This window comes from Ovis aries, chromosome 8 (assembly GCF_016772045.2).
Source record: "Ovis aries strain OAR_USU_Benz2616 breed Rambouillet chromosome 8, ARS-UI_Ramb_v3.0, whole genome shotgun sequence".
Classification (NCBI taxonomy): Eukaryota; Metazoa; Chordata; class Mammalia; order Artiodactyla; family Bovidae; genus Ovis; species Ovis aries.
In genome coordinates, this window is record NC_056061.1 from 26,842,769 (window position 1) to 26,858,324 (window position 15,556).

A 15,556-nucleotide genomic window follows, 5' to 3' on the forward strand; every position below is an offset into this window, starting at 1 on the left:
CTACTCCCTGCACCAGAACCAAACGCTTAACATTCTTTATCTGATGTACTTTGCACATTCGTCTGTTATAGTGCTTATCAGATTGTATGCCTTGCTTTTGTGTTTCTCAGTGTAAAGGTTCACAAGGGAAAGAATCATCTTGTTTTTTCTTCTGTTCTTAGAGCACAAAGCCTGGCACATAGCACATGCTTGGTAAAGCATTTCTGAAGGAAAGTCTGACATTCCATGTTACTTTACCTTCTGTAGCAGGTAAGTCTAACTTGAGATCATGAGTTCTCAAAGGAAGATGGTAGTTTATATAAGGTAATTGGTTTACACTAAATATCTGCTAATGATTCAGTTCAGTCGCTCAGTCGTGTCCAACTTTTTGTGACCCCATGAACCACAGCACTCCAGGCCTTCCCATCCAGCACCAGCTCCCGGAATTTACCTGAACTCATGTCCATTGAGTCGATGATGTCATCCAACCATCTCATCCTCTGTCGTCCCCTTCTCCTGCCCTCAATCTCTCCCAGCATCAAGGTCTTTTCAAATGAGCCAGCTCTTTGCATCAGGTGGCCAAAGTATTGCAGTTTCAGCTTCAACATCAGTCCTTCCAATGAACACCCAGGACTGATCTCCTTCAGAATGGACTGGTTGGATCTCCTTGCAGTCCAAGGACTCTCGAGTCTTCTACAACACCACAGTTCAAAAGCATCAATTCTTTGGTGCTCAGCTTTCTTTATAGTCCGACTCTCACGACCATACCTGACTACTGGAAAAATCATAGCCTTGACTAGATGGACCTTTGTTGGCAAAGTAATGTCTCTGCTTTTTAATATGCTATCTAGGTTGGTCATAACTTTCCTTCCAAGGAGCAAGCGTCTTTTAATTTCATGGCTGCAATCACCATCTGCAGTGATTTCAGAGCCCCCAAAAATGAAGTCAGCCACTGTTTCCACTGTTTCCCCATCTATTTGCCATGAAGTGATCGGACCGGATGCCATGATCTTCCTTTTCTGAATGTTGAGCTTTAAGCCAACTTTTTTGACTCTCCTCTTTCACTTTCATCAAGAGGCTCTTTAGTTCTTCACTTTCTGCCATAAGGGTGGTATCATCTGCATATCTAAGGTTATTGATATTTTTCCCGGCAATGTTGATTCCAGCTTGTGCTTCATCCAGCCCAATGTTTCTCATGATGTACTCCGTATATAAGTTAAATAAGCAGGGTGACAATATACAGCCTTGATGTACTCCTTTCCCTATTTGGAACCAGTCTGTTGTTCCATGTCCAGTTCTAACTGTTGCTTTCTGACCTGCATACAGGTTTCTCAAGAGGCAGGTCAGGTGGTCTGGTATTCCCATCTCTTTAAGAATTTTCCACTGTTTGTCATGATCCACACAGTCGAAGGCTTTAGCCTAGTCAATAGAGCAGAAGTAGATGTTTTTCTGGAACTCTTGCTTTTTCGATGATCCAATGGATGTTGGCAATTTGATCTCTGGTTCCTCTACCCTTTCTAAATCCAGCTTGAACATCTGGAAGTTTACGGTTCACGTACTGTTGAAGCCTGGCTTGGAGAACTTTGAGCGTTACTTTGCTGGCATGTAAGATGAGTGCAATTGTGTGGTAGTTTGAGCATTCTTTGGCATTGCCTTTCTTTGGGATTGGGATGAAAACTTACCTTTTCCAGTCCTATGGCCACTGCTGAGTTTTCCAAATTTGCTGGCATATTGAGTGCAGCACTTTCACAGCATCATCTTTTAAACTTAACACTTTAAAAAGATATTTGTTTATTTTTGTCTGTGCTGGGCCTTCATTGCTGGGTGCGGGCTTTCTCTAGTTGCGGTGAGTGGGCGCTACTCTCTAGTTGTGGTGCATTGGCTTCTCATTGTGGTGGTTTCTCTTGTTGCAGAGCGTGGACTCTGGGGCACTCGGGCTAAATAGTTGTGGTGCATGGGCTTAGTCAACCTCATAATGTGTGGAATCTTCCTGGACCAGGAATTGAACCCGTGTCCCCTGCATTGGCAGGTGGATTCTTAACCACCAGACCGCTAAAGAAGCCCCGATTTTTCATACCTGAATCATAAAGTGTTACTGCAGATATGTTTGTTTTAATTAAAATCACTTCTGAGCAGTAAGAATTTGCCATAAATAAGACTTTCTGAAATTTTATTATTTTAGAGCTTTTGAAATAGTAAATGTTTATCTGAATTAGAATTCTGAATGAAACAAATAGTATAAAATGAACATTGTTTAGAGAAAGAGAAGTATATTAATTAATAAATCATTTTTAAGAAAGATTAAATAAAAGTAGTCTTTCTAAAGAATGGAGGTTAAAAAATAGATTTCCATGTTGCACGGGAATACTTGGCTTGAATAAGATAGACTTTTACTGTACTTTGGTGATGTTTAGAGAATGAGTAGATGAAATATATGACAGATGAAACATAAAGAAGGTGCTGGTATTATTTGACATTATTTGTTAATAAGAGGAGTACAAGATAATAACAGTACCCTGTGGTGGTGGTGGTGGTGGTGGTTCGTTTGCTAAGTCTGGTCCAATTCTTTGCAACCCCATGGACTGCAGCACTCCAGGCTCCTCTGCCCTCCAGTATCTCCTGGAGTTCACTCAAATTCATGTCAATTGAGTCAGTTAACCCTGAGGTACAAGACTTTTAATATTTTAGAATTATTTTTAAGAAATATTGTAATTTAAAAATTCTGATAATTAAAAATGCTATGGTGTTGTATTGTTATGGTAAGTCAAATGATATGATGTCTGGGTTTTGTTTCAAAATAATTAAGAAATGTGGAGGTAGTAGGAATAAGACTGGCCATGTGTTGATAATTGTTGTAGCTATATGATAGAGTATCACTATCATTTATTTTGTAAAGAGTTTCCAAATAAGGACTCAGTACTGCTAGGCTGAGTGAATATAGAGTGATATTGAGTAATTCAGAATTACCAGTGTAAAACTAAATGATACTTCTTTAGTTTTGTTTTCCAAGTTTTTATTCCATATTGTTTTTCTTTTTCTATGAGATATGGAAGCCTCTTAAATTGCTAAGCCAAATCATCACATATTGAGGGAAAGAGATATAACATTGATTTATGGCAGCATTCTTCTCGAAGAAAACAATTATTGACAAGCCCACAGCTAACATCATACTCAGTGGTGAAAAGCTGAAAGCACTCTCTCTAAGATCAGGAATAAGACGAGAATGCCCACTCTCACCATGTTTATTCAGCATAGTTTTGGAAGTCCTAGCCATAGCAATCAGAGAAGAAAAAGAAATAAAAGGAATCCGAATTGGAAAGGAAGAAGTAAAACTGTGACTGTTTGCAGATGACATGATAGTATACGTAGAAAGTCCTAAAGATGCCTCTAGAAAACTGCTAGAGCTCATCAGTGAGTTCAGTAAAGTTGCTAGATTCAAAATAAGTACCCAGAAATCTTTTGCATTTCTATACACTATCATCAAAATACTGGAAAGATAACTTAAGGAAAAATTCCATTTACCATCGCAACAAAAAGAATAAATACCTAGGAATAAACCTACCTAAGGGGGCAAAAAGATCTGTACTCCAAAATCTGTCAGACACACAAAAAAGGTGATGCATGTGGAAAGATAAACCATGTTCTTGGGTGGGAAGAATCAATATTGTTAAAATCACCATACTGCCCAAGGCAGTCTACTGATTGTATGCCATCCCTATCAAATTACCAATAACATTTTTCACAGAACTGGAACAAAAAATTTAAAAGTTTGTGTAGAAACAAAAGACCTTGAATAGCCAAAACAGTCTTGAGAAAGAGTACTATATTTCTGGTGATTTCATTAATTTGAATTATGTTCTTAAAGTTTGGCAAAGAAAAAGGATGAATTCATAGAATTGTTTTTTTTCTTAAGGGATGTGAGACAGAAGTTCAGAAATTGTTCTTTCTTCTTCCTGCTCTCTTTTTCTCCTTTCCTTATTCTCATGTTGCCTCAGTTTGTTTTTGAGGTGCCAAAAAAATTATGTGCTACTTCCTCCAATCCAGTATCACATCTGTGGGCTCAAGTCCTTTAAATCTGAAACTCCCTCAGTAAATTTTTTTTTTAAACTGAGGCGTATTGACAAGCAGTATTAGTTCCAGGTGTAAAACACTGTAATGATTCAATGTTTGTATATATTGTGAAATGATCACCACAATAAGCCTGTAAACATCTTTAGGGCATCTCCCTTTTGGACTTCTCAGATATTTTATTTTTGATTAGAGTTTTTCTTTCTAGCTAAAAGAAAGATTTACAGGCTGAAGAATCTTCAGAGATGTGACCCGAGTCTCCTTCTTAATGGTATCATCCTCTGCATCAACCAAGCTCAGAAACCCAGACTTATCCTGGATCCAGACTTCTTAATTTTCATTATTTGTTCATTTGGTCCTGCCAATTCTTCTTCTAACATGACTATCACAAGTATTCCTTCTTTTTGCCAATCTTGCTATTGCCATTCTGTTTTGGAGAATGTTGTGCTTGGAAGGTTTCATCTGAGATCTGCCTCTGGCTGCCAGCCTAGCTTCTTCATTTTCATGAGGAGGTTTTAACAGGATTGTCGTAAGCCCCTTTTGGAAGCTAACATTCCGTAATGCTAATCCAGGGTCTTTCCTCCTCACACTTTGATTGCAGTAATCTCCTAATTGTTTTCCATGCCTCTGATCTCAGTCCTTTCTAATAAGATTAATCTTTGTACATAACTGTCCTTGCCATTAGGATAAAATCTTGTATTTGCTGGTCTCTATTCATGTTATCATTTTTCTGCTTAGTTATTTTTGGCACAATTAGACAAATGGAAGTTTCACCCATCTTCACAGTCTTTCTCTCCTTCACCTACGTAATCAAATTAGTTACTAAATTCTGTCACCCCTAATGTTATTCAGTCGCCAAGTCATGTCCGACTTCTTGTGACCCCATGAACTGCAGCACACCAAGCTTTTCTGTCCTTCACTGTCTCCAGAGTTTGTTGAAGTTCATGTCCATTGAGTTGGTGATTCTGTCTAACTATCTCATCCTCTGCCTCCCCCTTCTCCTTTTGCCTTCAGTTTTTCCCAGCATCAGGGTCTTTTTCAGTGAGTTGGCTCTTCACATCAGGTGGTCAAAGTATTGAAGCTTCAGCTTCAGCAGCAGTGTTTCCAATTCATATTAAGGGTTGATTTCCTTTAGGATTGATTGGTTTGATCTTGCTGTCCAGGGGGCTACTCTCAAGAGTCTTCCTCAGCACCACAGTTGGAAAGCATCAATTTTTTGATGCTCAGCCTTCTTTATGGTCCAATTCTCACATCCGTACATGACTACTGGAAAAACCACAGCCTTGACAACATGTACCTTTTGTTGCAAAGTGATGTCTCTGCTATTTAATATGCTGTCTAGGTTTGTCATAGCTTTTCTTCCAAGGAGCAAGTGTCTTTTAATTTCATGGCTGCAGTCAGTCCATAGTGATTTTGGAGCCTAAGAAAATAAAATCTGTCACTGTTTCCACTTTCCCCCCTTCTTTTTGCCATGAAGTGATAGGACTGGATGCCATGATCTTAGTTTTTTGAATGTTGAGTTTTACGCCAGCTTTTTTACTCTCTTCTCTCACCTTCATCAGGAAGCTCTTCAGTTCCTTTTCACTTTCTGCCATTGGAGTGGTATCATCTGATCTGAGGTTGTTGATATTTCTCCTGGCAATCTTGATTGTGATTTATCCAACCCAGCATTTCACAAGATGTACTCTGCATATAAGTTAAATAAGCAAGGTGGCCCTATACACCCTTGACATACTCCTTTCCCAATTTGGAACCAGTCTGTTGTTCCATGTCTGGTTCTAACTGTTGCTTCTTGGCCTGTGTACAGATTTCTCAGGAGGCAGGTAAGGCTGTCTGGTATTCCCATCTCTTTAAGAATTTTCTACATTTTCTTGTGATCCACACAATCAAAGGCTTTAGCATAGTCAATAAAGCAGAAGTAGATGTTTTTCTGGAATTTCCTTATTTTCTCTGTGACCCAACAAGTATTGGCAGTTTGATCTGGTTCCTCTGCTTTTTCTAAACCCAGCTTGTACATCTGGAAGTTCTCGGTTCATGTACTGCTGAAGCCTATCTTGAAAGATTTTGAGAATAACTTTGTTAGCATGTGAAATGAGTGCAGTTGTGCAGTAGTTTGAGCATTCTTTGGCATTGCCTTTCTTTGGGATTGAAATGAAAACTGACCCTTTCCTGTCCTGTGGCCACTGCTGCATTTTCCAAATTTGCTGACATATTGAGTGCAGCACTTTATTTATTTATTTTATTTTATTATTTTTTTTTAACGGTACTTATTTTTAATTGGTGGACAATTGCTTTACAGTGTTTTGTTAGTTTACACTGTACAATGACACAAATCATTCATAACTATGTATATGCAAGCTGCACTGCTTACTTGATATGAAAGCAGCCATCAGTTGAGTTGAGTTCAGATCAGTTCATTTGCTCAGTCGTGTCTGACACTTTGCGACCCCATGAATCGCAGCGAGTGCAGCACTTTAAAAGCATCATCTTTTAGGATTTGAAATAGCTCAGCTGGAATTCCAGTACATCCACTAGCTTTGTTTATCTTAATGCTTCCTAAAGCCCACTTGACTTCACACTCCAGAATGTCTGGTTCTAGATGAGTGGCCATACTATCGTGATTAACTGGTTCATTAAGACTTTTTTGGTATAGTTCTGTGTATTCTTGCCACCTCTTCTTAATCTCTTCTGCTTCTGTTAGGTCCTTGTCGTTTCTGTCTTTTATTGTGCCAATCCTTGCATGAAATGTCCCCTTGATAATCTCCAGTTTTCTTGAAGAGATTTCTGGTCTTTCTCGTTATTTTGTTTTCCTCTATGTCTTTGTCTGTGTTCACTTAAGAAGGCTCTTCGTGATATTCTGTGTAACTCTGCATTCAGTTGGGTATGCATGCATGCATGCTAAGTAGCTTCAGTAGTGTCCAGCTCTGTGCAACTCTATGGACTGTAACCCGCAAGGCTCCTCTCCTCCTGGAGAATCATAGGATTCTCCAGGCAAGAATACTGGAATGGATTGCCATGGCTTCCTCCAAGGGATCTTCTTGACCCAGGGATCAAACCTGCATCTCTTAAGTCTCCTGCATTGACAGGTGGGTTCTTTACCACTAGCGCCACCTGGGAAGCCCTTAGTTGGGTGTATCTTTCCCTTTTTCCCCTTGCCTTTTGCTTCTTTTCTATCCTCAACTATTTGTTAAGTCTTGTCAGAGAACTACTTTGCCTTCTTGGATTTCTTTTGCTTTGAGATGGTTTTGGTCCCCACTTCCTGAACAGTGTAGTGAACCTCTGTCCATAGTTCTTCAGTCACTCTGTCTGCTAGATCTAATTCCTTGAATCAAATCCTCACTTCCACTGTATAATCATAAAAGATTTTATTTAGGTCATACCTGAATTGCCTAGTGGTTTTCCCTACTTTCTTCAATTTAAGTCTGAATTTTCCAATAAGGAACTGATGGTCTGAGCCACAGTCAGCTCCAGGTCTTGTTTTTGCTGACTGTATAGAGCTTCTGCATGTTTGGCTGCAAATAATGTAATTAATCCATTTTCAGTATTGGCCATCTGGTGATGTCTACATATAGACTTGTCTCTTGTGTTTTTGGAAGAGAGTGTTTGCTCTGACCAGTGTGTTCTGTTTACAAAACTCTGTTAGCCTTTGCCCTGCTTCATTTTGTGCTCCAAGGCCAAACTTGCCTGTTACTCCAGGTGTATCTTGACTTCCTGCTTTTGCATTCCAGTCCCCAATATGAAAAGGACATCATTTTTGGTGTTAGTTCTAGAAGGTCTTGTAGGTCTTCATGGAACCAGTCAACTTCAGCTTCTTTGGCATTAGTAGTTGGACCATAGATTTAGATTACTGTTGAATGGTTACTGTTGAATAGATTACTGATGTTGAATGGTTTGCCTTGGAAACAAACCAAAATCATTCTTTCATTTTTGAGGCTGCACCCAGTACTGCATTTCAGAGTCTTTTGTTGACTATGAGGGCTACTCCGTTTCTTTCTAAAGGATTCTTCCCCACAGTAGTAGATATAATGGTCATCTGAATTCAATTTGCCCATTCCTATCCATCTTAGTTCACTGATTCCTAAGATGTTGATGTTCACTCTTGCCATCTCTTGTTTGATCAAGTCCAATTTACCTTGATTCATGGACCTAACATTCCAGGTTCCTATGCAATATTGTTCTTTACAACCTTGGACTTTCACCACGAGACACATCCATGACTGAGCATCGTTTCTGCTTTGGCTCAGCCTCTTCATTCCTTCTGGATCTTTTAGTTATTGCCCTTTGCCCTTCCTCAGTAGCATATTAGACCCCTTCTGACCTTTTTGCTTCTCACTGTTTACATATGAAGCACACGTTATTTTGTGGCACTTCCTTGGTTCCTTCCCTCTTCTTTTCCAACCTAATCTCATCTCTTGACCTTTGTCATCGTACCCTCAGCTTCCAGCTATACTGAATATCAGCTATTTCCTGAATATGCCTCTGTTAGTTTTTTCATGCCCTACTTCTGCCTGAAATTCTCTGACCCTCCCATCATGCCTTCTCTTTCCAGGAAACTCTTCCCTCAACGGCATTACTCTGTATTTATCTTCCTTAAGTACCAGTGGCATTTTCTCTGTGCTTATAGTGCATATGTCTTGGGCACAGAGGCAGTTGTATCCGAGTTATCTGTTTATGTTTCCTACTCGTTCAAAATCTCTTTCCAGGTGGGTTGTGAACTCTGTGATGTCTCGGGTAGCTAGTCTTTAATTTTGTTCATCTTCAGAATTTGTCACAGTGTTGGAATGTAAAATATTGACTCTCCATTTGTTTGTTGTTTGGTGTACAATAAAATAGTAAGGACCTTCTGTTTTCCTTCGAAGCAAAAAGGATTTTAACCCTGTAGTTTGAAGACTGAAAAATTTCCCTCGACTTTGCTTGAGCTTGAATTCCCTCATCTTTTCTTTTTTTCTTAAAATTTATTTTAATTGGAAGCTAATTACAATATTGTGATTTTTGCCTCCCTCATCTTTTCTTAAAAGAGTCTTCTAAATTGTTTGTCTGTCATACATTCTTAGGACCAAAGATGGCCCAGGCTGAGCTGGACAGCTGGTAGTATTATTGATAGGAGCCAGAAAGCCCTGGACATGTCTAATTATAACAAGGGAGGTTTGGCCAAATCTTCACTGCACTCATGCATACAGGCTGTTGAATGATTCTTCAGCTTGCTAAAAGTGACTGGTCGCTGGATACCAAGTTTGAGCATTTCTGAAAGATACAAGACTATATTTTTCATTAAACTGGTTCCTAATATTTCAGTCAAAAGATGACTTCTGTTTCTTGAGGCTTGAGAAGTTCTTCCCTGAATTGCATTTAAATTTTCCCACTGAGTCTAGTTTTCTAACTGGGATAAAGCTTTCATTTTAAGGCTGCCATTTCTACAATTTGCACAAGTATGTGCTTCTGATTTTTTTCTTCCATCTATAGAATTGCTTGCATCAAGAGTTTTCCAGAACATAGTGTCTCAGATGGAAAATGTAATAGAATCCCAGTCTTTGCCAAATTAATTTTTCTATTTTGTTGTTATATAATGTTCCCATTGAACAATTTTGTGTGTGATGAATGCTGAGAAGGAAGCTGGCATGCTTTTGATACAAATTGCAGATGTATAGGAGAAATGTCTTAAAAAATTTTTTTTAATTTATTCTTTTTGGCTCTGTTGCATGGCATGTGGGATCTTAGTTCCCGACCAGGGATCAGACTTAAACCCCCTGAAGTGGAAGCTCAGATTCTTAACCACTGGACAACCAGGGAAGTCCCAGGAGAAATGTCTTTAAAGCATTCTGTATTAAATAAAACCAGGTTTATACTATATATTTACTTTTAATTCACCTGGATTTACTTAGTAAACTCCTTTAATTATTTTCAATGTGCAGTTGCTATAACTGTAGTATCTAATATACACTAAAATTTAGCAAGCAGTTTCCCTGAAGGCTTTGCAATTACTTTGTGTCTTTATTATAGTAAATAATAACTTCTTTTATTTTAGAAACAAAATAGTTTTAAGAAAGGATTAAGCTGCCTCTAAAAGCTAGGTTGTCATAGCCATGGAGGCCAGGTTCACCTGGTTTTCAGCCTTTTCAGGTAAAAGAGTAAATTATACCTTTACGATACTTCATATTATCTGTGCCTGAAACATATAAGCTGTGGGGTGTGAATTTTCACATGAACTCCTGGAGAGGAGCTCTCACATGGGATGGGAGTGATAAAGCTTCTGTGTCCCTTGTGCTAGCTATCAAAATATTTGTGGGCATTGTGGGAAAGGACAGATCTTCAGTTTTCATAACTAAGGTATTGGCATCTGACCACAGACTGGCACTGACATAGTGCAGTGATGAAAGTGAGTCCATATGCCCTCTGGGCTTCTGCCAGTTCTTCATATGGTGAGCCTCAGAGGTGCCGCATCCTCATTTTATCGTCTGCAGTTAACATAGAAGAGAACTGGTAATCATGTATGCGTCTTCCCTCATTCTCAACACAAAAGCTGCAGAGAAGCCTTAAGTCTGCAGATCTTTGAGTATTTTATTAATTTAGCAGATGGAAGTTATATTTAAACTTATTAAGTGAAATAATTACTGGGTTTGTTGATAGATCCTATCCATATAATTCAGAGCAAGAGGCCTATGCTTCAATCTATTCTGCTCAAGCTTTCAAATTCCTTTGACAGCCTGGATGTGAAATTCAAAAGTCATTAATGTGATGTGTTAATTTTTCACTTTTTGACTTACTGCAAAAATCTTATAGTTTCCATAGCAACAATAACCTATCCAGATTGTGTAATATTCTTTACAGTATTAAAAATAAAACTATGCAATTACATGAGCTTCTGGAGCACTTCATTTAGGGAACTGAGTGAGGATTGGAATATTTCTTTAAAAAGAAAAGTGTAATTTCATGTGAAGATTTTGTCAGAAATAGTTTTTAACTTTAGGAATTTATTTAATTAAATACTTGGTAGTAGATACCTGATAGTAAATTTAATTATTGATTGTGTGAAATTTGCATTGTAAGCATTGTGTTAAGCATCTCAGACACAAACGCTTTCACAGGCATACCCACACATATTTTCAAGGTAGGGGGGATTTTGGCTTTAATTACAGTCACCTGCTGCTGGTGTTGATACTTCTTAGTGGCTTCTTGGTGCTATGTTTGGAGGAAACAGGATAGAAGAAAAGGAAAATGGGATCACTTAAGCTTTCTCTATCTTTGGTGTTGCTCTTTAAAACATGTCTTTGAAACATGTCTAAGGTATTACTTTGAAATACTAAAGATTTTTTTAATAGTCAACTGTTTTCAAAGTGGCAAATTGTTTTTTTTTTTTTCTTTTCCCCTCTAATTTAAGAGACAATAGGATATTAGTACTAAAGCTGGTTAACGTAACTTTCTACATCTTAACACAACTGTTTTTCTTTTTTTTGTATCACCTTCAATGGTCTTCAAGCCCGGGGGCTCAGTCGGTAAAGCGTCTGCCTGCAATGCGGGAGACCTGGGTTCAGTCCCTGGGTTGGGAAGATCCCCTGGAGAAGGCAATGGCAACCCACTCCATTATTCTTGCTCGGAGAATCCCATGGACAGAGGAGCCTGATGGGCTACAGTCCATGGGGTCACAAAGAGTCTGACATGACTAAGTGACTAACACTTTTACTTTTCACCTTCAACATATATCTGAGTGTGTGTATTTTTTTAATACAGTATAATTTATATATTTTCTCAGCAGTGTATGATAAACATTTTTCATGTTTCTAATGATTTTCATGATTATCATTTTAGTAATTGCAGAACAGTCTGTTGACATGTGCAAATTCTGTTTATCAAAATGCTGCTTGTTTCCTGAATGCCATATATTGGAAGAAAAATGTATATAATATTCAGACTGTTGGAACAAACCATAACTCAATTATTTGCCCAAAGCACAGGTGATTGTGAAAAATCTTTAAAATGCACATGAAATGATGTTTTAAAATGCATATTATGAATACACTCTTAAAGTGCTTTATCTGCTAGTAAACAGAGTGGGGAAAATGAGCAATAGGTAAGTAAGACGTTGAGGCACTACTTAGGTACTATCATTTGACGAAATCTTTATGATATGATGATGCATTGTTGAAACTCTAATATAATCAAAAGGCAAAACTCGGAGGGCATGGGTTATACTCCTCTTGTCAGAATAACCAGTGATAGGAGTCACATTTGTTACATTCATCTGGGGCCTTGCTTTGGCTGGTCCTGTTGTTGGTACTCTGAAGATACCTCATTGCACTGGACACTCATTGGTACTATTTTTATGGATGGTATCCCCATTATTGAGCTGCTGTCTTCCCTTGGTTAAGCACCCTGGTAACTACTGATACCAGAGTCTCCCAGAATTCCTAATCCTACCTCCATTAATTGGAAAATTCACTGTAACTACCAAGTTTTTCCTAGGGATCTTGAGAATGAGGTGTTGGTGGCTAGTTTTGAAGTCTTTCCAAGGCTTTTGGTTGAGGTCTTAGGGCTTTTGAATGTTGCCTGTCCTTGGTGAAAACTAGTGTGCCTCAGTGGGTCAGCAGGGCTTCCCTGGCGGCTCAGAGGGTAAGGAATACCTGGGTATAATACCTGGGTCGGGAAGATCCTCTGGAGGAGGAAAGAGCAGTCAAGTATTCTTGTGTGTAGAATTCCATGGACAGAGGAGCCTGACGGACTACAGTCCATGGGGTTGCAAAGAGTCAGATGCGACTGAGTGACTAACTCACACACACACACACACACACACACACACACACACACAGTGGGTCAACATTTTTCTATAACTCCTCCATTTATTACATGGGTCTTATACTATGAAATTATTTTGAATAAATATAGAAGTTTACATCTGTCATTTATTTTTAATGTTTATAACAGAATGCTTTCATAGACTCCAGATAATTAAGACAGTAGAATTATCTTACAATATGCTTGAGTTTATATTTATGCTTGTTTACTTTTTGAAACTAGTGTTGTGTTTAGTATCCTGTTCCATTTCAATTTTGTAGTTTGTGTTTTGGCTCTATATAATGTTTTCATTGTGACATGAATTTCTTTTGGTATTTCACATTTTATAATTGAAATGTTATCAGAAATAATAAGCAATGCATGCATAGTGAGAGCGTTTACATATCACTGAGGCTAGTGCATTTTCATTTTTCATATAGTTATAATTTTGAATCTGAAAATATATAGAAAAAAATAATTTTTTTTGTTCCTATGCAGAAAAGATGAAAAAGAATATGCATTGAAGCAAATTGAAGGCACAGGAATATCTATGTCGGCATGTAGAGAGATTGCAGTAAGTGGACATAAATGTTATTTATTTTGTTATTGATATTGGGTGATATTAATGTAAATGTTTCATTAATATATACAATGCATGGTTATTTCAAAGATGTTAGTTTAAGAAAATTTTCTACGAGAAAAGTTGCATAAACCTTTTAATTACTTGAAAGTCATCTTTAAACATTCTCTTAAGTATATTTAGGATTTATAATCTTAAGAATACAGAACTGAATGATTTTTTAAATTGATTTAATTTATAATTGCGTATAACTATTAATTTAAATTAGTAATTAATGTCTATCTTTCCTGTCATTTTAGGACTGATACATGTCTTTATAGAGAAGGGGTGATACTGCTAGATAGTGTGCATATTAAACATTTTCTGAAGAGTCCAGGTTTTAGTGTTACATTTTGCTAGTTGCTAAAAAAATAAGACTGTCATAATAATAGGATGATTCCTTACAGAAAGATCATTCTTGTTTTATATGACACACCTGTACATTTAAGAAATGATTGTCTATAAGAACACCTAACATTTCCTGAGTATTTACCAGGTGCTGTGCTTACTAAGTGCTTTTAAGTATTAATTTAATTTTCCTAACAATCATATGAAATAAGTACTTTTAGTATTTCCATTTTACAAATCAGTAAGCAGAGGCAAAATGATAATTATGGCTTAGAAGTCTTAATATTGTGTTACCTTATTTTAGTTCTTCAGTTTCTTATTTTAGTGCTTTAGTTTCTTATTGGGCCTTTATTATGATATCACCAATCTATTAGGAGTTTCTGTCTCTAAATTATTAAACATATTGTCTGTATCCATTAGGCATTTCTGTCTCTGATTTGGTAACTGTCTCATGTTTTACTCACAGCTCCTTCTTTGCAGTTCACTCGCATTGAAGCACTCCATCATCACTCTTACTCATAAGAAAATGAATAGTGCAGAGAACACACGAGGCGGGATTTCTGTAGACCTGAGTGTCTGTTTGCCTTTGTGGTTTAAACTAGCTATGAGTCTCAGTTTCCTTATACTGAAATAAGGGAACTATAAGATCCCTTCTAGTCATAAATTCTTTGATTTCAGAATGGGAGTTTCTCACTAGGCTGTGTACACTTTGGGGGTAGGGACCTTGTCTTTTTGTCCCTAGTTTCTTGCATAGTACCTGGCACATAGCAGGTGCCCCATAAATGCTTGTTGAATAAATTAATGAATAAACAACAAAGTTCTGTATAATCCTTAGTTTGCTTTAGTATATAAATTTATTGTTTAAAGTGTTCATTTTGTCATTTTTCCATTAATTATAAATTGGTGTTCATAGTGCCCTACCAGAGTGAGCATTTGATAACTGATTTTTAACTCGCTAAAATTCATAGAGTATTATTTCAACCAATGTGAATATCACTGGTATGCAGTTTTGCTAGAGTTCCGTAATTTAATACAGCATTAATTCAATGTCCATGAATTAATTGGGTAAATAGCTGAAATTTAAAGTTTTGATTATTAGGAGATGAAAGTCTAGTTCTATACATCTTCTGAGGAATCCATGGATTCCCTTTTCTCAACATCCCCACTAACATTTGTCACATCTTGTCTTTATGGTGATAGTTATTTTAACAGATGTGAAGTGATATCTCACTGTGGTTTTGATTGTATTTCCTTGATGATTAATGACATCGTACACTTAATGTATCTGCTGGCCGTCTGTGTATCTTCTTTGGAAGAAGTCCTTGTTCAGTTCCTTTATCCATTTTTGAATTGAATGATGATATTGATGATTTTTGCTGTTGAGTTGAGTACATTTCTGATATGTTTTGGTTACTAACCACTTATCAGATAAATGGTTTGCAGATAGCTTCTCATACTTTCCTTTTTATTTTGTTCATTGTTTCTTGTGCAGAAGCTGACAAAACGTAACTCTGAAACTCATTTACAGTCTTCATATTTTTATTGAGGGTTTGCTTAGTAGAACTTTAGAAAGTATGCAGTTTCTGAATTGAATAATTTTTTATATTACCTGGATGACTTAGCCCCAACGTGATAGGGATTTTGACATGAGTTTAACATGTATGTTATTGCATAGTGGCTAAGTGCATACATCTTTGTACATTATAAGCTCACAAACACAGTTTTGTAATTATTGCTTAATGCAGTTGTCTTTTAAATCACATAGAAGAAAAA

At 37.3% G+C, this 15,556-nt stretch overlaps 1 protein-coding gene across 5 annotated transcripts in view; it reads left to right on the forward strand.

Moving 5' to 3' along the window:
- The window catches only part of CDK19 (cyclin dependent kinase 19), a 169,648-nt gene that overhangs the window by 48,934 nt on the left and 105,158 nt on the right, over window positions 1–15,556 (forward strand). For 3 of the 5 annotated variants that reach the window (XM_060419498.1, XM_027972369.3, XM_027972370.3), the window contains 2 exons: window positions 162–249; window positions 13,315–13,390. In XM_060419498.1, coding sequence (XP_060275481.1) covers window positions 13,367–13,390 — 24 coding nt within the window. In that variant the 5' untranslated portion in view covers window positions 162–249; window positions 13,315–13,366. The remainder of the gene's footprint in view (window positions 1–161; window positions 250–13,314; window positions 13,391–15,556) is intronic. The other 2 variants (XM_004011205.5, XM_012182603.4) reach the window with 1 other exon arrangement.